The sequence below is a fragment of the Pelmatolapia mariae genome, linkage group LG10_11 (genome assembly GCF_036321145.2).
Source record: "Pelmatolapia mariae isolate MD_Pm_ZW linkage group LG10_11, Pm_UMD_F_2, whole genome shotgun sequence".
Lineage (NCBI taxonomy): Eukaryota > Metazoa > Chordata > Actinopteri > Cichliformes > Cichlidae > Pelmatolapia > Pelmatolapia mariae.
This window is the reverse complement of record NC_086236.1, coordinates 43,413,817-43,433,781: the sequence shown is the minus strand read 5'-3', so window position 1 is coordinate 43,433,781 and position 19,965 is coordinate 43,413,817. Positions and strand designations below refer to the sequence as shown.

Sequence of the window (19,965 nt, the reverse complement as noted above, 5' to 3'; positions counted from 1 at the left end):
CAGTCTGGCACCAACAACCACACCATGTTCAAAGTCACTTAATCACCCTTCGTCCCCATTCTGAGGCCCAGTTTGAACTTCAGCAGGTCATCTTGACAATGTCTACATGCCACTGCATTTAGTTTCTTCTGTGCGATTGATTAGAAATTAACAAGTAGTTGAACCTTTATAATGTACCCAATAGTGCATTAACATTAGAAAATCCTAAATAACATCATGCCACAGGCTACTTAGGAAGAGCATGTCAATGAAAATCCACCATTTAGACTTAGTTCTCTTCCAGGCTTGGAGAAAAAAAGGCCTTCTTAACATTACGCTAAAAATAGATACTAATTTCAAAACAACATGAAACCCAGCATGTATCATTTTCAAAACAAACTACATTATCACCACAGCAATGCAACTCCTCATTTTAGTTGGTGCTCCTGAATTCCAAATAAGAACAGAAACAATAAGTTGAGTCATCTTTTCAGCAGCCTCCCTTGGGATAGCAAGTTTTATTTCATGTCCAGACACATTGCAGTGGGGAAAGAACAATCCGATCAGTGAGTAACACATGATATACACAGTTCCTTATTGGATGCTAGAGCATTAAAGAACCACCAGTCCCATTCAAAAATGTCTAAGACATTAAAGATCATTTTAAAAGAGCATTGTGTAGGATTCATTGGCATCTAGTGGTGAGGTTGCAGATTGCGACCAAAGTCATTTTCCAAGCATATACAACTACTTGTGACTGAACAGCAGGAAAGGCCCTTCTTGTGGCTAAGGTCTGGTTTGTTCATTCCAGGCTACTATAGAAAAATGGCGACTACATGACACACCTACTTTGCATTTTACATGGATGGCATGTATTTACGTTTACAGAGTTTTCTTCTCTACAAAACTACACGGACCTCTCTCAGGTGAGGATCGTCTCCCTCTGTAGATACTAATGTGGTTAGTAATTCCAGTTTAGTATATACAATTATGAATATTGTACTTCATTTTGGCCAATAGACCACCCTAAATCCTGCACACTGGTCCTTTAAACAAGTGAAAAAATAAGGGATTACATTTTAGCATCAGACAAATCAGGATTAAAGTGGATCATTTCTGCCCACATGCCAACCACTCCACATTGAACTGGGAGCACTTAGCAAAAAATAAACTTTCAGCAGAGCTTAATCGTGTTATTTTAAAATTCCTCCTCAATGAGACTTAATTTATAAAGTAATATAATCAAAATATTAAGTGTAAAAATGCACAATAAGAACCCGAAGCTGTACATGACATAATTCTTCTTGAAAAACAAAACAAACAAACAAAAAAAATGACTAAACAATGAAACATAGTATCGCTACCAGGTATCTAAATTTACCTCAACACATGTAATTGCCCAAAATTTAAGGGAGAAAAAAAAAAAGAGAGAACTTTTTTTTTTTACCACAAAGTGAGTTCAACAACTCAAAACACAAAGTAATAAATTCACACGCATTTCACACTTAAAAAAGAAAATCCTTTAAAAAGTTAATCCAAACAGTTTCTGTTTTTACAGACTAATTTGTGACAAACGGTGTAATAGTTGGGTTTCATATCTGGTTAGTTAATTTAGGAGATGTGTCTCTTTGACCAAAATTTCAACAGCCGGTAATCAAAATCAATCTCATCACCAAAACTTCATTCTCAAAAACCAACATCATCTGCAGTACGAGATCCCCAAAGTTTAAAAAAAGAAAAAGAGAGACAGGGGTGGGTAAAAAGGAAAATTTATGAATAAAATCTGCAAAGTCTCCATGCCTCAATTATCTTTTTCCACTTGTGTTTTCAGGCTTTTCCTCTGGGTGGCTTTTCTGGTGAGCTTTCAATGTGCGCTCTCGGCCAAAGCTCTTCCCGCAGGTCGGACAGGCAAATCGGCCCACGGCGTGCGCCCGGGACATGTGGGCATCCAGCTGCTCTGGACGGGCAAAGCTCTCTTCACATTCTTCGCAGGGGTGGGCTTTCCGTGGGGCGTGCTTCTCCTTCTTGTGAGCACGGAGCTGAATCAAGCCGGGGAATGTGAGGTCGCACTCGGGGCACGGGTGCTGACGGGGTGGGATCGGCTCTGCTTTAGGTTTCTTCTCCTTTGCTGAAGCCTGGCTCTCGTCCTCGGGAGTTTTATCTTCCGTTTCTGACTTTGCTGTCACCTTCGAGGGACGGCCACGCTTTGCTCCGCCTGCTTTCCCTTTTTCTTCTGCTGGGGTTGCCGTCAAGTCTGATGTGCTGCCGGCCTTCACGGTCTCCTCGGGAATGTCTGCTTCCTCTTTCTTTTTCCGCTTTCCCTTTTTCTCAGCACCTGCCGGGTCTTCGGCCTTGGCAGGCCGTCCGCGTTTCTTGACAGATGAAGCACTGCCATTGCACTGCTGACCTTCGGGGTACTTCTCCTGGTGTGCTATCAGCTCCGATTCAGCTTCAAATCCCTGGCCGCACTTCTTACAGCGATGGGTTTTTGTAGAATCCTCTGGCTGTTCTGTAGTCTCGACATCTGGGCGTGGATGCTGGGTCAGGCGATGAGCACGCAGCAGTCCGGCACTACGGAACGTTTCATTGCAATCTTTACAAACCATCTGTTTCTCTGGGCACACCTGTCTTCTATGGGATGTGAGCTAGACAGGGGAGAAGTAAATGGTTATGCAGAAACATTAAGCACAAATACATAAAGCTAGAAACTGATTCATTCTGCTGTATGTTCTAATATAGTTGGTAAATTATACTCACTTCAGAGAACGTTTTAAAGCTCTCTTTGCAGTGAACACATTTGAAGGGCTTGTCATCCTTGCTGTGTGTTGGCTGGTGCTGCGTCAGTTCCTCAGATGACAGAAATGTGCGGTCGCACACGTAGCATGTGAACAATGTGTTTCCCTGAGAAAAGATGACCAAAAAGAAAGGGGAGGAGAAACATTTAAAACCTCATGTTTTGGACACAGAGTTGTGTGAAGGCTCCTTTGGAGAAAAATGGGCTTCTACGGACTCAACCGGAGCAATCTGGTGCCTTGAGGAGTAGTGTATAATGCGAAAGCTATGTAGTGTAACCTGCACTATGGTGTCATTTCAGTGGGTCGGACGCCTCCCGATTTTTTCCGCTGCAGTCATTTTCAAAATGAATGAGGATGGGTTAAGACTGAGAAGTCTGATTGTGCAGGCTTTTACATGACAAAGGGTGCACAGGGATTTCCAGGTGGCATGGGACTCAAAGACAGAGATTTCTGTAACGGTGATACAGAAGATCACTAATGGACAAAAGCACCATAACAGCACCTAATGTAATGTGCGAAGCAACTAATGAGGCGAACACAAATGGGACATTACTGGCCCTCGGAATGCTAACATTTGCAACACCAGGGCAATGTGTGCAATATTCTGCTTGGTGCAAAATGCTACACGCATAGGCTGAATATAAAGGATGATCTAGTGACTTGAGAAAGTGATTACTCTTGATAAATTGTTCTCAAACACATGGGGTGTTTTTACAGATCCATGTTCTTCAACATAAACTGGAACATCCCTATTTCTTAGAGTATCTTTATCCACCAAAGGAGGACTTTGTTTATGGGTCAATGGCAGCTAAAACCACAAAAAACCCACAAATCTGCGCTTTTAATAGTTTCATTATTGCAAAATTGGAAAAGGAAATTAAAAAGAAAAATCCCAACTTTCCATCATTAAGCAGGGTTGAACTCTGGTGAATAGATTAAGACACAAAAAGGTCATCAATTTAATTAAAAATGACACACTCTGTTCTTCTCACCTGCTGAAGCTGCTGCTTGTATTCCTCCCGGTGGCTCTTCTTCATGTGTCTCTCCTTGGCTTTTGCACTGCAGAACGTGATGAAGCACTGGAAGCACTGCAGGTTTTCATGCTGGTCTGAATCCACAACAGAATGTCAGATTTATTATGTGCTGTTGCTTTCAAGAAGCTGATTTAAAAGGTGTGATCTCTGCATCACTCACAGGAATGAACCGAGGGAGCCGGAGGTCCATTCAGAGTGATGGGTTTGTAGGGTTCTGTCGGCTTTTCCGGGGGAACCTCAGGTGGTGGATCTGGCAAGCCCCGTCCCATTACGATCTCCTCTATGTTCAAGATCTCCGAGTCCATGGTGCGATGTTCGCTGCTCTTCCTGGAGTCAATTTAAAAACAAAAAATACACGAAACAAAGTTTAATTACCACGTGGAACAAACACTAGTTTAATAAACAGCGGGAAACATAACAGCGCCAGAAACGCAGATATGTGGTCATTACGTTAAGTTCAACAGATGACTATACAGAAAAATAATCGCCTTACTAGGTTGGTTACTTAGGTTGGTTGAAATAACGCCAATGCAACAGTTTTTAGAATGAGCCGCGTATAAAACCCAAAGGCCGTGAAACTATTAGTCCGCGGGAATTACTCAAGTTTTAGCCACTGTTAGCTAACGTTACCGTAACATTAAGGCCGCTAGCCATGCTAGCTACCTCCACACAGCCCTGCAAGTGGCAGAAATTGCTCACTTCACTAAAAGAGCCTTGATATATCCACGCGGTAAACTGAGGGCGTTTCAATAGCACACAACCGCCTAAGCCAAATGTTTACTTTAACGTTAATAACAAAAGTACCGTGCTAAGTTAGCGCGCTAACGTTAGCTAGCTCACTACTAGTTTGCAGGTTGGCGCTAACAACACTGATTCCCAGAGAGGACCACAGAGTTTCCGTGTCCCCTTTTTTACACACTAGTTTTGAACTCATCTTCTGAAGTTTAAATGCATCTGCCGCGAATCATTACGAAACAAGCTAAGACCTAAACGAAAGGCAAATAATTCGACTAACAAGCTAGAGTAGCCATTACCTCTAACCGCTCTTTCAGGGTAGTTTGACTGAGAGAGTTGACCCCAGAGAAGTGCAACCGATAGATCGGACACTTCCTGCTGTGTGGTAGCCGTCGGTACAGCTAAGATGGCTGCCTGGAAGTATTCGATGTTGTTATTGATTCATATTTAGATGCAAAATCTAAATGGTCGTATATGAGCAAGCCGAGTTTGCCCAACGCATATACAGAACACAAGTCTTATCACATCGCATAAGTGAAGAAATATAACTTTCAATTTAAAACAAAACTCATTAACAATGTTATTGCGCGAACTACTATTACAATAACGTTATTTTCTGATTCTTACATGTTATTTTACTTAGATAACTAATAAAATCAACTACAGCATACACACGGGCAGAAGCGTTTGAATAAATCTTTTCTATTAAGATCGATTCTATGCTCGATCTTTGTCACGTGACACAAAACCACTACATACTGTAGTAATCGTTCAGCCTACTACTGTGTTTTTATCATATACTGAACATACACACACGCGCAGATGGAGTTTTGTACCGCTAATGATTAAAACTGAGTATCTGGTCTACAGATTCCAATTTTTTTTCATCTTGATGTCTTTTGTAATTTACTTTTTACCACCAGTTTGTAAAATTTACTGTAATAAGATAAGATAAGATAAGATGACCTTTATTAGTCCCACAGGTGGGAAATTTGTTTTGTTACAGCAAAAGTGCAAAGTTATGTAGCAGAAATTAGAAAACACTGGAATTGCAGTGGAGGATGCTTGTGCCTGCGGAAGTCTACCACCAGCTCCTTGGTTTTACTGGCATTGATCTGGAGGTAGTTCAGCTGGCACCAGTCCACAAAGTCTTGGGTCAGTTCTCTGTACTCCTTGTCGTCCCCATCAGTGATGAGGCCGACTATTGCAGAGTCATCAGAGCTTCTGCAGGAAGCACTGGGTGGAGTTGTGGGAGAAGTCTGCAGTGTAGATGGTGAAGAGGAACGGAGCTGAATTAGCTGAATTATTTCATTATTCCACTGCTCATTTCATCATATTCTGCTTCCAATGAGTCAGACTTTCGTGTAATTTTTAAAAGTTGCCTTTAAAAGCGGTCTACTTCTCCAGGCTTTCTGAAGGTCTTTCAAAGTTTTTTTATTGGCCATTAACTGCTTTTTCTCTTTCACAGTTCAGGCCTTACATCTCAACATTTTCAGAGGAGTGTTTCTTGTTGTTTGTTAAGCCACTTCACACTGATCTATGAATCATTCAAGCATAAAAAATGTACCTAATTCAATTGGTGAGCTGATTTTGTGTATAGAGAAAACAGAAAACTTAGCAAAGAACCGATTTATATTGCACCAACTAGGTAATTCCCAAACAAGGTTATTATTAGTAAACTAAAACTAAACTAAAACTAGATGCAAAAAGTATTTTAGGTGATTAAATATTAAAACTAGATTTAAAAAGAAAATGTGTGAGCTATTGTAAAAGTCTTTAACATGAAATAAAATGTAAAGAAAATTTCTGTTTTAAATTGTAATGATTTTCTAAAATCTTGTCTCTAATGAATACTAATAATTAACTAACTCTAAAACTCTAATACTTAAAAAAGACTCAAACTTCCACCTAAACTCATAAAAAATAATCAAAAACTATAGATTTATAAACAGTAAAAGCTAAACTGAAAAAAGGAAATCCACTCTGGAAACTAAGTGAAACTAATCTAAATAAAAACAAAAAGTCAAAACGAAATACAAATAAAACGAATTTGAAAACGAAAACTATAATAATTCTTCACAAAGAGCTTTTAAATGACAGACAAACAGTATCTAAAAGTGACATCCTTAGTAGTGGACTTGGCCCTTGACTTCATCAATCTACTGTTCAGTCTCATCAAAAATGGTCTCAGTGAAAGCCTGGCTGCCAAGAAGCCATTTATAAGGAAGGGAAACAGGGAATAAAGGGCTGAGGTATGTCAAGTTACTGGACTGAAAATCAGTGAAGGCTTTGTCATGGTCTAGTCCAAAATTTAACTGACAGCGTTATGGTATAAATGGTAAATGGCCTGTATTTGTATAGCGCTTTACTTAGTCCCTATGGACCCCAAAGCACTTTACACTACATTCAGTCATCCACCCATTCACACACTGGTGATGGCAAGCTACATTGTAGCCACAGCTGCCCTGGGGCGCACTGAAAGAGGCGAGGCTGCCCGACACTGGTGCCACCGGGCCCTCTGACTACCACCAGTAGGCAACGGGTGAAGTGTCTTGCCCAAGGACACAACAACCGAGACTGTCAGAGCTGGGGCTCAAACTGGTAACCTTCCGATTACAAGACAAACTGCCAACTCTTGAGCCACGATCGCCCCAATTTCATCAACATTGATTGAATTATGAATGCAGCATCAGTACCATCAGATTTCTTTTGTTCACCATGCAATACCACTGGAAAATATTCTGATTGGCAATTGCTTAATTTTTCAGCATGACAATGACCCAAACCCACTTCCAATGCATTAAAAGCATACCTGGATAAAAAAAAAATCAGTCATGGATTGGCCTTCCCAGAGCATGGACCTGAAGTGGTGTGGGATCATGTTGAAGTCAACATCCAAAGTATCTAAAAGTAAGCTTGTCTAAGAGAGTTCAGCCTGTGATGTAGAATAAAAGTGCTCATGCCAAATGTTGACTTTTAAGCTTGCTAGAATAGTATAAACTGTTTTTGCTTAATATTCTAGATTTTTCATACATATATGTATTTGCATCTTTCAATAAATCACCTATTTCCCCTTTTCCTAGCACAATATAAAGAAATGATGGGTGAGTAAAAACTTGGTTGCAAGTTTTACAAACACTTCTTCCATTTTGACGTGTATTTGTAACTTGAATAAATTTTTTCCACCAGTTTGTACAGTACTCTGTAATATGTTGTATTTCAACTCTCATACAGGCATGCATCGACTCTATGTGCTAGTATAGTGTTTCTTTTAGTTATTTCAGTTTTCACCATTGTTATACGGCATTAGTGGAAGATGGTCTAGTGACCGATACACTTTAATTTCTGTTATTGTTGCAGTACTGTGTCCTACTTGGTTATTTCAGTACACAAGAGCTTTAATATGTTTTGGCACATTTTTCTTTTGAACGTGTAAGCAGTCCTCAAATGAATAAATAAACAAATCAAAAGACGCATGTTATGTTCCCATTTGTCCTTTATTGTTTTCTAAAACTCAAATAAATAATACTTTTTTAATACTAAAACTCAGAGCCAAAAAATAAGCTCACTATGGAATGTAAACTAGATCAGGTGAAAATAAATAGTTGAGGGCAAAAGTATCATGATGGCCACAGTGAAAAACAACATCTTTTTACACTTCTTTTCCAGCACAGTGTGTGGCTCTGAGTCTTTTTTTTCTTTCTGAAGGCAAATTCTTTTTTTATAACTCCTAAATGACATATTAAGATTTTTTAAAAATGCATCACAACAGCCCTAAAAAAGAATGACAGTGAAAGGCAGTGAGTTTCCCTACACCAAAAACACAGTTACAATCAGAGATTGGTAAATTCTGTAGCAGATACTACTCTTTTCCCAAACTTCCCTGATTATGGAAATTCAAAAAGCAGTTGTGGTTACGTGAGATACAAAGAAAGACACAGCACTTGAGGCATAACACTCGTGATGTCCTCTGACAGTCCCCAAAACGGCACCTGCCCCCCTCTCCCTCTCCAAGCTGCTCCGGCCAGTGACCTGAACCGTCATATCGTGTGGCTGCGTCTGGCAGAGGACTCTCCTCCACCAGGATGGGACTGCGGGTTTCATTTGTTGTGTGAACCTCTGCTGCCGGCGGCTGGGGAGGAACTGAGTCTTGGGTATCCGAGCTACTAGAGAAGATCAAAGCCTTGGACACTTCCAATCTGAAAGCCATGAGAGTCAAAGGTGGCACGGATGCTCTGAAATCCTGTCGATACAGGAGCCAGGAGTTTACCAAAGCCAGGTCAGTGAGGTACCAGAGCACTGCTTGGGGCCAGCAGCTTGGTGCAGAGGCAGTGAGGGGAATTGCATAAAGATTTTTCAGTTCTCTGTGGAGACGGGCCGACATCTGGGCTTTCTCAAAGTTTTCAATGAGAGAGGCTGCGCTCCTTTGGCCATTTCCCGCAGTAGAAAGTATGAAGCCACAATGGGATCTGCGCAGCATCAACTTCCCATCTGAGCTCACAAACTCATCCCCGATCTGTCCTCGAGCCCCTCCCACCCTGCCTGCTCCATGAACCCCAGCAGCTAAAAGGCGTTCGAGCATCACAGGGGTGGAGAGTTCTTGTTTGCAAAGGAACACCATACTACCTTTGGGGACCATTTTTTCTACAGCACCTTCTTTGTCTGAGAGATCCACCTTAAGATCGACATGTAAGAGTAAGCCATCAAATCCAATTAACGCAGTGCTGTAGAGAGACAGTTTGTTGTTGTGCACCTTCCCAGTGAGAGGAAGTGGATATTGGTCAACTGCATAATCGCCCTCTCGTCTTAATGACTGGCACCCTGCTTTGAAACGACACAATAATGGCTGAACTTTCCACAGGGGATCAGCCTGTTTTGAACCATCTGAGCCATTTGCCTTGTCACCACATTGATCACTATCACAAGTTCCTTTGTGGGGATTAGCGTTGGCTGGATACTTTGAAGACGTCAGCTTCAACGTGCGAGACAGCTCGAGGAAACGGGACAACGGCATGGCTTCAGCAATCAACGGCACCTTAGTCAAGTCTTCCCAGTAGAGCTTTGCACTGGGAAACTAAGAAAGTAACAGTAGAAAAAAAAAGGAAAATGAAGTTTTAGCATCTAACCAAGAGTGAGGTAATAATTTAAGTAATCAGACAGGCAGAAATACAAACCTTCAAAGTTCCCATTGCGATGTGGATCCCAACAAAGCGTGCAACTTCCCTGGCCGTGACAGCGTCAGGCATGTTGGACAGTTTATTTGTACAGTTGGCAATTTCTACCCAGGTATCCCAACCAAAGTACTTAGAGAAGTAATCAATGGGCTCTCTGGTTCTGTTGCCATCTCTTGGTGCATTAGACGGGATCACGGATGTTGACAAACTAAGGGGGGAATAAAGTAAAAAGAAGAAACATCAAGAGCAAATCTTACATGTATGTAACAGAGGAACAACAGCAATACTAGAAAAAAAGGTATTTAGAGTTATTTCTATGTATGATAGTTTTGTAGACTCAAAGAAGGTCTTACTGTACCTTTGCGATGTGTGATCCGACTGTTGTGCGCTGATGGTAGAGTTCTTGGAGAAACAGGCCATTACTTCTGCTTCTGAATCAAGCTGAGGATCTGACAATTCAAAACCACCCATATCCTCTTCATCGGGACTTTGGAGGAGAAACTCACGAAGATCTGGTAGGTGCTGCCACTCAGAGTCTGACACAGCTAAAGGACAGATTTATTATGTAAGAGGATCATCTTAAGTTTTATTGACATCATCAATAAACAGCTTAAGAAAGTCTCTCAAATATAAATACTAATCATTCCACAAAAGGGAACAAACCTTGTTGATCGATGACCTCAGGATCTGAGAAAAGACCTTTGACTGTTGTTTCCTGATAGTCTGGTACAGAATGGATCGATTCACCTGTTTAAACAGACTCAAAATTAATATATAAGCCTTTATATAGTATTTGGAGAATACCAAATACAAAAATCGATAAGAAAGTCAAGTCTCTTCCATTTGTATAACTGAAAAATACTGGCGATTGTCAGTGCAACCTGCTAGTAGACACACCTATGTCATCAATTTGAAAATCCTAGATGACTTCCTTCTTGAGTTATTGCACTCGTAAGATTTTCAAAATTCTTGATTGCTGATATTGACATTGAGGTTCAGGTCACTGAGATTAAAATCACCTGAGATTTTTAGTAGCTGCACTGACAGTAATAATTTGAAAATCCTACATCCCGACCAATGAAGTTACTGCATTGACCAGATTTTCAGAAAACCTGACCTGTGAACTTTAGGCCAAGGTCACCAAGATCCAAACTCATCCAAGGTTTTTAGCAAATAAACCTGTGGTATCAATTTGAAGCTACTATGTGGTTATCGCATTCACAGACTTAGGGGTCAACGCTGCCCACCCGCCCATCCAGCAGGGTGATGACAATACCCCATCAGCCTTTTACGACTGAGGGTTAAAAATGGTGGACTTCAAAGTAAGTGGAGGTCGAGTGAGTTACTTACGTATATCACAATCTGCTGTTTGACTTTCTGTCTGATTTGCATCGTGGGATCCCTCTGGGTTTCTGCTGGTCCCAGCAGATTCTACTAGGACCTCTCTCTCCTCCTCCTTTACTGGATAGAAAATACACTGGCTGGTGTTGAACTCTGGTAAGATACAACAGTCCGTTGTCCTCTCCCCGACCTCTACTGCTAAAATACAAATAAAAGAACATGATTTAACATGACACAATGTTTTTCCGAGAGTTATACTGATTGTGACCACTTGTACGCTGAGGTTTTAAGTATCAAGCTAGTATCAGAAGGTGATTAGCCATGAGTGGAAGCTGTACCAGCTAAACTTTGGTCTATCCAATAATCAGAAATCCTGTTACTCTCAAAAAACTAACATTTGATTTACAAAAGAAATCAAGAGATACTGTGCCAGTTGGTATGCAGACTGCAGAAATCAATATTTTTAAAATTACATATTGGTTGAGAAACCTTAATACTTACTTGGGATGACTTTATTTTTGCTAAGTGCCTCTACATTCCAGCGGATGTGTCTGCTGCCACTTGTGGCTGGAACATCATTCAGTATGAGGCTGCTTTCCTCTTTCACCAGAACAGTCCTTATATCGCGATGATGTAGCGGCTGCACGCTTGCAGTCTGTCTATTTTGACTAGTGGATGCAGTCAGTGGTTGATTTGAACTGTTCTCTTCAAGCTTGATCTCATCACTTCCAAGAACTTGTACCTCATTTTCAGTGATGTAGCCCAAACCCTGTAATGAAAACAATTTCTTAAGTATGCAGTGTTGAATTCTATCTAATTTGTCTCAATTAGTGTCTGAATCATCTTTTTCCACTTGTGTTTTCAGGCTTTTCCTCTGGGTGGCTTTTCTGGTGAGCTTTCAATGTGCGCTCTCGGCCAAAGCTCTTCCCGCAGGTCGGACAGGCAAATCGGCCCACGGCGTGCGCCCGGGACATGTGGGCATCCAGCTGCTCTGGACAGGCAAAGCTCTCTTCACATTCTTCGCAGGGGTGGGCTTTCTGTGGGGCATGTTTCTCCTTCTTGTGAGCACGGAGCTGAATCAAGCCGGGGAATGTGAGGTCGCACTCGGGGCACGGGTGCTGACGGGGTGGGGTCGGCTCTGCTTTAGGTTTCTTCTCCTTTGCTGAAGCCTGACTCTCGTCCTCGGGAGTTTTGTCTTCCGTTTCTGACTTTGCTGTCACCTTCGAGGGACGGCCACGCTTTGCTCCGCCTGCTTTCCCTTTTTCTTCTGCTGGGGTTGCCGTCAAGTCTGATGTGCTGCCGGCCTTCACGGTCTCCTCGGGAATGTCTGCTTCCTCTTTCTTTTTCCGCTTTCCCTTTTTCTCAGCACCTGCCGGGTCTTCGGCCTTGGCAGGCCGTCCGCGTTTCTTGACAGATGAAGCGCTGCCGTTGCACTGCTGACCTTCGGGGTACTTCTCCTGGTGTGCTATCAGCTCCGATTCAGCTTCAAATCCCTGGCCGCACTTCTTACAGCGATGGGTTTTTGTAGAATCCTCTGGCTGTTCTGTAGTCTCGACATCTGGGCGTGGATGCTGGGTCAGGCGATGAGCACGCAGCAGTCCGGCACTACGGAACGTTTCATTGCAATCTTTACAAACCATCTGTTTCTCTGGGCACACCTGTCTTCTATGGGATGTGAGCTAGACAGGGGAGAAGTAAATGGTTATGCAGAAACATTAAGCACAAATACATAAAGCTAGAAACTGATTCATTCTGCTGTATGTTCTAATATAGTTGGTAAATTATACTCACTTCAGAGAACGTTTTAAAGCTCTCTTTGCAGTGAACACATTTGAAGGGCTTGTCGTCCTTGCTGTGTGTTGGCTGGTGCTGCGTCAGTTCCTCAGATGACAGAAATGTGCGGTCGCACACGTAGCATGTGAACAATGTGTTTCCCTGAGAAAAGATGACCAAAAAGAACGGGGAGGAGAAAGATTTAAAACCTGAAGCTGCTATTAGGGACATGGAGTTGTGAAGGCTCTTTGAGAGAAAAATGGGCTTCTAATCACTCAACTGGAATCTGGCACCTTGAGGAGTAGTGTATTATGTGAAAGCTATATAGTGTAAGTATGTCTGTGAAGGTTCTCAGTCATCCAGGTCATCGTAGTCTAAGGAGCTTGGAAAGAAAAGTGTCTGGACTTCTTTAAGTTGCTTGAAGACGTTTCACCTCTCATCTGAGAAGCTTCTTCAGTTCTAGGGTCAAATGGTGGAGACTCACAGATTTAAGCCCTGTGGGAGTGTCCCCCCCCAAGAGGGACAATGGGCCCCCTAACCATCTGTCTTCTCTATCCAAAATGTGAACATTGGCATCCTCAAAAGACAGATGGTTTGAAAGAAGCCATCTATGTCCACTGTGAAAGACCATTTTTGAACAGAGGCGGTGGCTTACGACACTGTCTGCCATCTATAATCCAGTTTTGAGATCCCTTCCCAGACACCTTAACGCCCACTCACATCCAGCCATTTGACTTCAGTAAGTCACATGACAGGGTGGGGCTAGGTTTCACAGTGGGTTCACCCGAAACCTTGGCTGATTGTGACCCACACCCGTTTTCACACCTTGGTTCATGTGATTACGTAAATGATCAATAGGGGGTCCATGGGGGGGGGGGACACTCCCATAGGGCTTAAAATCTGGGACTCCTCACCATTTGACCCCAGAACTGAAGAAGCTTCTCCGATGAGAGGTGAAACGTCTTCAAGCAATTTAAAGAAGTCCAGACGCTTTTCTTTCCAAGCTCCTTAGACTATATAGTGTAAGCTGCACTACAGTGTTGTTACAGTGCGTTGGACACGTCCCGATTTTTTTTGCTGCAGCCATTTTCAAAATGAATGAGGATGGGTTAAGACTGAGGAAGTCTGATTGTGCAGGCTTTTACATGACAAAGGGTGCACAGGGATTTCCAGATGGCATGATACAGAAGATCACTAATGGACAAGGGGAGGAGAAACATTTAAAACCTCATGTTTTGGACACAGAGTTGTGTGAAGGCTCCTTTAGAGAAAAATGGGCTTCTACGGACTCAACCGGAGCAATCTGGTGCCTTGAGGAGTAGTGTATAATGCGAAAGCTATGTAGTGTAACCTGCACTATGGTGTCATTTCAGTGGGTCGGACGCCTCCCGATTTTTTTCGCTGCAGTCATTTTCAAAATGAATGAGGATGGGTTAAGACTGAGAAGTCTGATTGTGCAGGCTTTTACATGACAAAGGGTGCACAGGGATTTCCAGGTGGCATGGGACTCAAAGACAGAGATTTCTGTAACGGTGATACAGAAGATCACTAATGGACAAAAGCACCATAACAGCACCTAATGTAATGTGCGAAGCAACTAATGAGGCGAACACAAATGGGACATTACTGGCCCTCGGAATGCTAACATTTGCAACACCAGGGCAATGTGTGCAATATTCTGCTTGGTGCAAAATGCTACACGCATAGGCTGAATATAAAGGATGATCTAGTGACTTGAGAAAGTGATTACTCTTGATAAATTGTTCTCAAACACATGGGGTGTTTTTACAGATCCATGTTCTTCAACATAAACTGGAACATCCCTATTTTTTAGAGTATCTTTATCCACCAAAGGAGGACTTTGTTTATGGGTCAATGGCAGCTAAAACCACAAAAAACCCACAAATCTGCGCTTTTAATAGTTTCATTATTGCAAAATTGGAAAAGGAAATTAAAAAGAAAAATCCCAACTTTCCATCATTAAGCAGGGTTGAACTCTGGTGAATAGATTAAGACACAAAAAGGTCATCAATTTAATTAAAAATGACACACTCTGTTCTTCTCACCTGCTGAAGCTGCTGCTTGTATTCCTCCCGGTGGCTCTTCTTCATGTGTCTCTCCCTGGCTTTTGCACTGCAGAACGTGATGAAGCACTGGAAGCACTGCAGGTTTTCATGCTGGTCTGAATCCACAACAGATTTATTATGTGCTGTTGCTTTCAGGAAGCTGATTTAAAAGGTAAGTAAGTAAGTAAGTAAGTAAGTAAGTAAGTAAACTTTATTTATTAAGCGCTTTTCACAGATAGACCATCACAAAGCGCTGTACATAAATATTAAAATAAACAATAAAATCAATAGACAATGTACACAATATAAAAGATCACATGTAAATAATGTAAAAATATAAAATATGAAGAGATCAACAAAAGGCTTGTTTAAACAGAAAGGTTTTTAACTGTTTTTTAAAACAATCCACAGAGTCAAGCAAACGTAACTGTAGAGGTAAATTGTTCCACAGCCTTGGTGCAACAGACTGGAAGGCTCTGTCCCCTTTTGTCTTCAGTCGTGTACGGGGAACAACTAAGAGACTCTGAGTCTGTGAGCGGAGATGACGAGCAGAAGTGTATTTTATAAGAAGCTTGGATAAATAATCTGGGGCCTGGCCATTTAGTGCTCTGTATGTTAAAACAAGAATTTTAAAGCGAATTCTAAACTCAATTGGGAGCCAATGTAAAGAATATAAGATGGGAGTGATGTGAACACGCTTGGTAGAACGAGTTAATAGTCTGGCTGCTGCGTTTTGTATTGCCTGGAGGCGAGAGAGAGATGATTTATCCAAGCTAGTAAACAGGGAATTACAGTAATCTAAGCGTGATGACACAAATGCATGAATTAGTTTTTGCAGTTCAGCTGAGGAAACCATATGTCGCAGTTTAGAGATGTTTCTTAAATGATAGAAACAGGAACGAGACAAAGATTTTACATGAGAGTCGAGGCCCAGAGAAGAGTCAAACATTACTCCGAGATTTCGAATATTTGACTTGACAGATGGACAGAAAGAGGCAAGAACCTGACTAATTTTAGAATGTAGCTCAGGAGGAGCTATGATCATGGTCTCGGTCTTGTTAGTATTTAGAACGAGGTAGTTGCTTGAAAGCCAATCAGAAACCTGGGTTAAGCACTGGACTAGGGTGGACAGCCTATCCAGCTGGTGAGGCTTAAAAGACATATGGAGCTGAATGTCATCAGCATAAAAATGATAAGACAGGTCGCTAAAAGATTGAATGATACCAGCTAAAGGAAGCATATAAAAAGAAAATAGTAATGGACCTAAAACTGAACCCTGTGGGACCCCACAGGTCAGGGCAGCAATGTCAGAGGTGAACCTGTCAGTCCTAACAGAAAAGGTCCTGTCTGATAAGTAGGAAGAAAACCAGTCTAGGGCAGAGCCAGATATACCAGCCAGAATCTTGAGCCTGTTAAGTAGGATTTTGTGATCGATTGTGTCAAAGGCAGCACTAAGATCAAGCAAGATGATCACAGAACAATTCCCTGCGTCAGATGCCATTAACAGATCATTATAGACTCTTAGGAGAGCGGTCTCTGTAGAGTGCTGCTTTTGAAAGCCAGACTGAAAAGGGTCAAGGATGTTTAGTTTACATAATAGAGACCTGAACTGGTTTTCAACAATTTTTTCAAGTAATTTACTTAAAAATGGCAATTTTGAGATAGGTCGGTAATTACTAGCAGAGCTAGGATCAAGGTTCTGTTTTTTTAACAGAGGAGTTACCTCAGCATGTTTAAAATGAGATGGAACACAGCCTTGCCTCAGTGAACTGTTGATGATGGATAGTAAAGTGGGGCCAATGCTGGTGATAGACCCAGAGAGAACAGAGTGAGGTAATATATCCACAGAGCATGAAGAGGATTTCATTTTACCTAAAACTATAATTAAGTCATTTAGTGTGATTGGAGAAAAGGAGGTAAATGATCCAAGACAGCAAGGGGTGTCTTCATAAGGGGAGGCACTTGAGGAAATTTTAGATTTCAAGTCCATCACCTTATTTACAAAGTAATTTAGGAAAGTATTACAATCTTCATCAGAGAGCAACAGAGCATGCTGGGTTGGAGGAGAAACAATACTGTTGATGGTATCAAATAGAATTCTTGAATTATTTTTATGGCGATTTATAAGATTATTGAAGTAAGAGGATCTGGCCTCTTTGACTGACTCATTATATAGGTAAAGTAGTTCTTTAAAGTGCTCACGATGGACAGTCAGACCAGTGGACTTCCACAGACGCTCTGCTTTTCGATAGGATCGTCGAAGACCACGAGTCTGATTATTTAACCATGGTGTGCGTGAATTAAGAGAGCAATAACTGCTTTTGAAAGGAGCAACCTGATTTAGAATGGCAAGACAGTGTTCATTAAAAGAATTAGTTAAAAGCTCAACCTCATTAGAAGAACTTTTAAAGTTAAAAAGAGAGGAAAACTCAGAAATTGTAGAGTCCTCAATAAAGCGCCTGCGCCTAATAGAACCTTGAGGGTGGGACTCTGAATTAACAGATACAGTAAAAGAAACTGACTTATGGTCGCTAAAAACAACTTCATTTAAGTTCATGTGGTCAAGGGAAACACCACAGGTGAAGACCAAGTCCAAAGTGTGCCCAGCCCTATGAGTAGGCCCTGCTACATGCTGAACAAAGTTGAAAGAGTCCATAATGCTCAGGAACTCCTTAGTGGTGTTGTTTGTTGAGTCATCCACATGAATGTTGAAATCGCCAACAATGATAACCTTGCCCATTTTAATGGTAGAAGTTAAAAGGTCTTGTAGGTCTGACAGAAAAGAAGCAGCAGACCCAGGTGGACGATAAATTAAAATGCCGTATATGGGCTGTTCTCTTCCAATTTTTATCATAAGCATCTCAAAAGAGTTGTAGCAGCTTGAAGAAATCATCTGGCATAAGAAAGTCTTTTTAAAAATTACAGCTGTTCCACCTCCTCGTCCAGATATCCGAGGTGCACAGAGAAATGAGCAGTCAGCGGGACAAAGCTCTAAAAGATGTGAGACTTCATTCTCACGTTGCCACGTCTCAGAGATAAACATGAAGTCAAGCTTCTCGGAGCAGAACAAGTCATTTAAAATATAAGACTTATTGGCGATTGAGCGGGCATTAATTAACATCCATTTAAGGCTGCGACTCACCAGGACAGGGGTAGAGTTTCCAAGGAAAGGGTCCGCGCTATGCGCTAAACCGCGCAGCAAAACAGGGTTCCTGCCGCGTTGAGGCTTGGGTTTCCATGCTTTCAGATGACAGCCTGGGTGGTACTCATGGTGGGTTGTGGGGATTAATCCGGTTCCGACAAGTTTCAGCCGAATCTCACCGGTAGCAACCCAGGAATAGAGCCCCCGAAGGTCCATCTCTTTCCGGAGACGACGGAGCAGGACGTGAAGGCCGGCTCGCTTCCCCCGCTTTCTCCGACGAGGCCTCTGAAGCAAAAATGAGCTAACCGGCAAGAGTGGAGGTAGACCGGGTGTTGCGTCGTGTTCTAACGGCGGTAGGAAAACAGCCTCGTTTCGTTGACTCTGAAAGTTATCCATTGCAGATTTGATCGCTAGCAACGCATGACGATCATAAATCCGAAGGGAGGTTACACCAGAAAGAACAGTAACAAAAACACTTGCATAGCATATAAAATAAACAAACACTCGGACGAAGGCAGCGGCACAGCCAAACACAGGCGCCATCTTGACCTTCATCTGGATACACTACCCAGAGCTGTGTAGTGTGATCACTGCATCACTCACAGGAATGAACCGAGGGAGCCGGAGGTCCATTCAGAGTGATGGGTTTGTAGGGTTCTACCGGCTTTTCCGGGAGTGGATCTGGCAAGCCCCGTCCCATCACAATCTCCTCTATGTTCAAGATCTCTGAGTCCATGCTGCGATGTTCGCTGTTCTTCCCGGAGTCAATTTAAAAACAAAAAAGACACGAAAGACAGTTTAATTTCCACGTGGAACAAACACTAGTTTAATAAACAGCGGGAAACATAACAGCGCCAGAAACGCAGATATGTGGTCATTACGTTAAGTTCAACAGATGACTATACAGAAAAATAATCGCCTTACTAATTAGGTTGGTTTAAATAACGCCAATGCAACAGTCTTTAGAATCAGCAGCGTATAAAACCCAAAGGCCGTGAAACCTCTATACAGCTCACTTCGCTAAAAAACGCTTTGATATATCCACGCGGTAAACTGAGGCTGTTTCAATTACGATAACCGCCTTAGCTAAATGTTTACGTTAACGTTAATAACAAAAGTACCGTGCTAGCTCACTACTAGTTTGCAGGTTGGCGCTGACACCGACTCCCAGAGAGGACCATAGAGTTTCCGTGTCCCCTTTTTTTTTACATACCAATTGTTTTTAACTCATCTTGTGACGTTTACATGCATCTGCCGCGAATCAATACGAAACAAGCTAAGACCTAAACGAAAGGCAAATAATTCGCTACAAGCCATTACCTCTAGTCGTCGAGTCTACGGTAGCAAAAAGTTTACGGTGACTGTAGACAGTTACGTCTTTTCATTGGCCCGGAGACTACGGTGACTGTAGACTCGGTACACTCTGGACCAATAGGAGCGCTAGCCCACTGTAGACTACCAATCGTCTTTCGACGGAAGTTGCGTCACCAAAACAAGAGCACGTGGCGGGACAGGGAATCAACCGGCAACTCCGCTATGTTTAGGGAAAGCAGAGGGTATCCACGCAATGCCTGGGAAAGCTGGCGGTGCTTTCCGTGACACCTTACAAATGATGTGAGATATATGAAGAAGTCAGTGTATCATACTAGGCAGGTTTACTTCACTTCCATTTACTACACATTTACCCGTGTGTGGCTATTGTCAGTATATGTTGCTTGTCGTAAACTTTCTTTAAGTGTGCAACCATTAGGATGATATTGTTGATGGTAACGTGTATGATTCCAGCATACCTGACAGGCATTTTTGACTTTTTGTACACAACCAGGGCTGGACTGGGACAAAAAATCGGCCTGGGCATTTTAACTAGGCCCACCAAGCATTATAGGAAAAGCCATAAAGCCTTTGAATGAAAACAGACGCTGTTGT

At 42.1% G+C, this 19,965-nt stretch overlaps 2 protein-coding genes across 5 annotated transcripts; both read right to left on the bottom strand.

Moving 5' to 3' along the window:
* Positions 1 to 466: 466 nt before the first annotated feature.
* On the bottom strand, positions 467 to 4,921 carry LOC134637653 (zinc finger protein 429-like). Of its 4 annotated transcripts, none has more exons than XM_063488133.1 (5): positions 4,843 to 4,921; positions 3,969 to 4,135; positions 3,767 to 3,882; positions 2,737 to 2,880; positions 467 to 2,624 (listed from the first exon to the last, which is right to left on the bottom strand). In XM_063488133.1, exons 2-5 carry the CDS (start codon positions 4,111 to 4,113, stop codon positions 1,785 to 1,787), a joined length of 1,245 nt encoding a protein of 414 aa, XP_063344203.1. In that variant the 5' UTR covers positions 4,114 to 4,135; positions 4,843 to 4,921; the 3' UTR covers positions 467 to 1,784. The 4 variants fall into 4 exon arrangements, with proteins under 4 accessions (XP_063344203.1, XP_063344205.1, XP_063344204.1 ...); XM_063488135.1 differs by lacking the exon at positions 4,843 to 4,921 and adding an exon at positions 4,613 to 4,812; XM_063488134.1 differs by lacking the exon at positions 4,843 to 4,921 and adding an exon at positions 4,302 to 4,605.
* A 5,160-nt stretch (positions 4,922 to 10,081) lies between these two features.
* Positions 10,082 to 19,381, bottom strand: LOC134637783 (zinc finger protein 429-like). The gene is made up of 8 exons (XM_063488298.1): positions 19,360 to 19,381; positions 18,643 to 18,788; positions 14,898 to 15,013; positions 12,850 to 12,993; positions 11,560 to 12,737; positions 11,068 to 11,256; positions 10,381 to 10,464; positions 10,082 to 10,262 (listed from the first exon to the last, which is right to left on the bottom strand). Exons 2-5 carry the CDS (start codon positions 18,773 to 18,775, stop codon positions 11,898 to 11,900), a joined length of 1,233 nt encoding a protein of 410 aa, XP_063344368.1. The 5' UTR covers positions 18,776 to 18,788; positions 19,360 to 19,381; the 3' UTR covers positions 10,082 to 10,262; positions 10,381 to 10,464; positions 11,068 to 11,256; positions 11,560 to 11,897.
* Between the last annotated feature and the right edge of the window lie 584 nt (positions 19,382 to 19,965).

Coding starts and splice junctions, on each gene's coding strand:
- LOC134637653 (XM_063488132.1), bottom strand. Junction 3,883..3,968: donor GGCTCCCTCGGTTCATTCCT/GTGAGTGATGCA, acceptor TTGTGGATTCAG/ACCAGCATGAAAACCTGCAG. Junction 2,881..3,766: donor ACAAGCAGCAGCTTCAGCAG/GTGAGAAGAACA, acceptor ATCTTTTCTCAG/GGAAACACATTGTTCACATG.
- LOC134637783 (XM_063488298.1), bottom strand. CDS start 18,775: ATGGACTCAGAGATCTTGAACATAGAGGAGATTGTGATGGGACGGGGC. Junction 12,994..14,897: donor ACAAGCAGCAGCTTCAGCAG/GTGAGAAGAACA, acceptor ATCTTTTCTCAG/GGAAACACATTGTTCACATG. Junction 12,738..12,849: donor GCTTTAAAACGTTCTCTGAA/GTGAGTATAATT, acceptor TCCCCTGTCTAG/CTCACATCCCATAGAAGACA.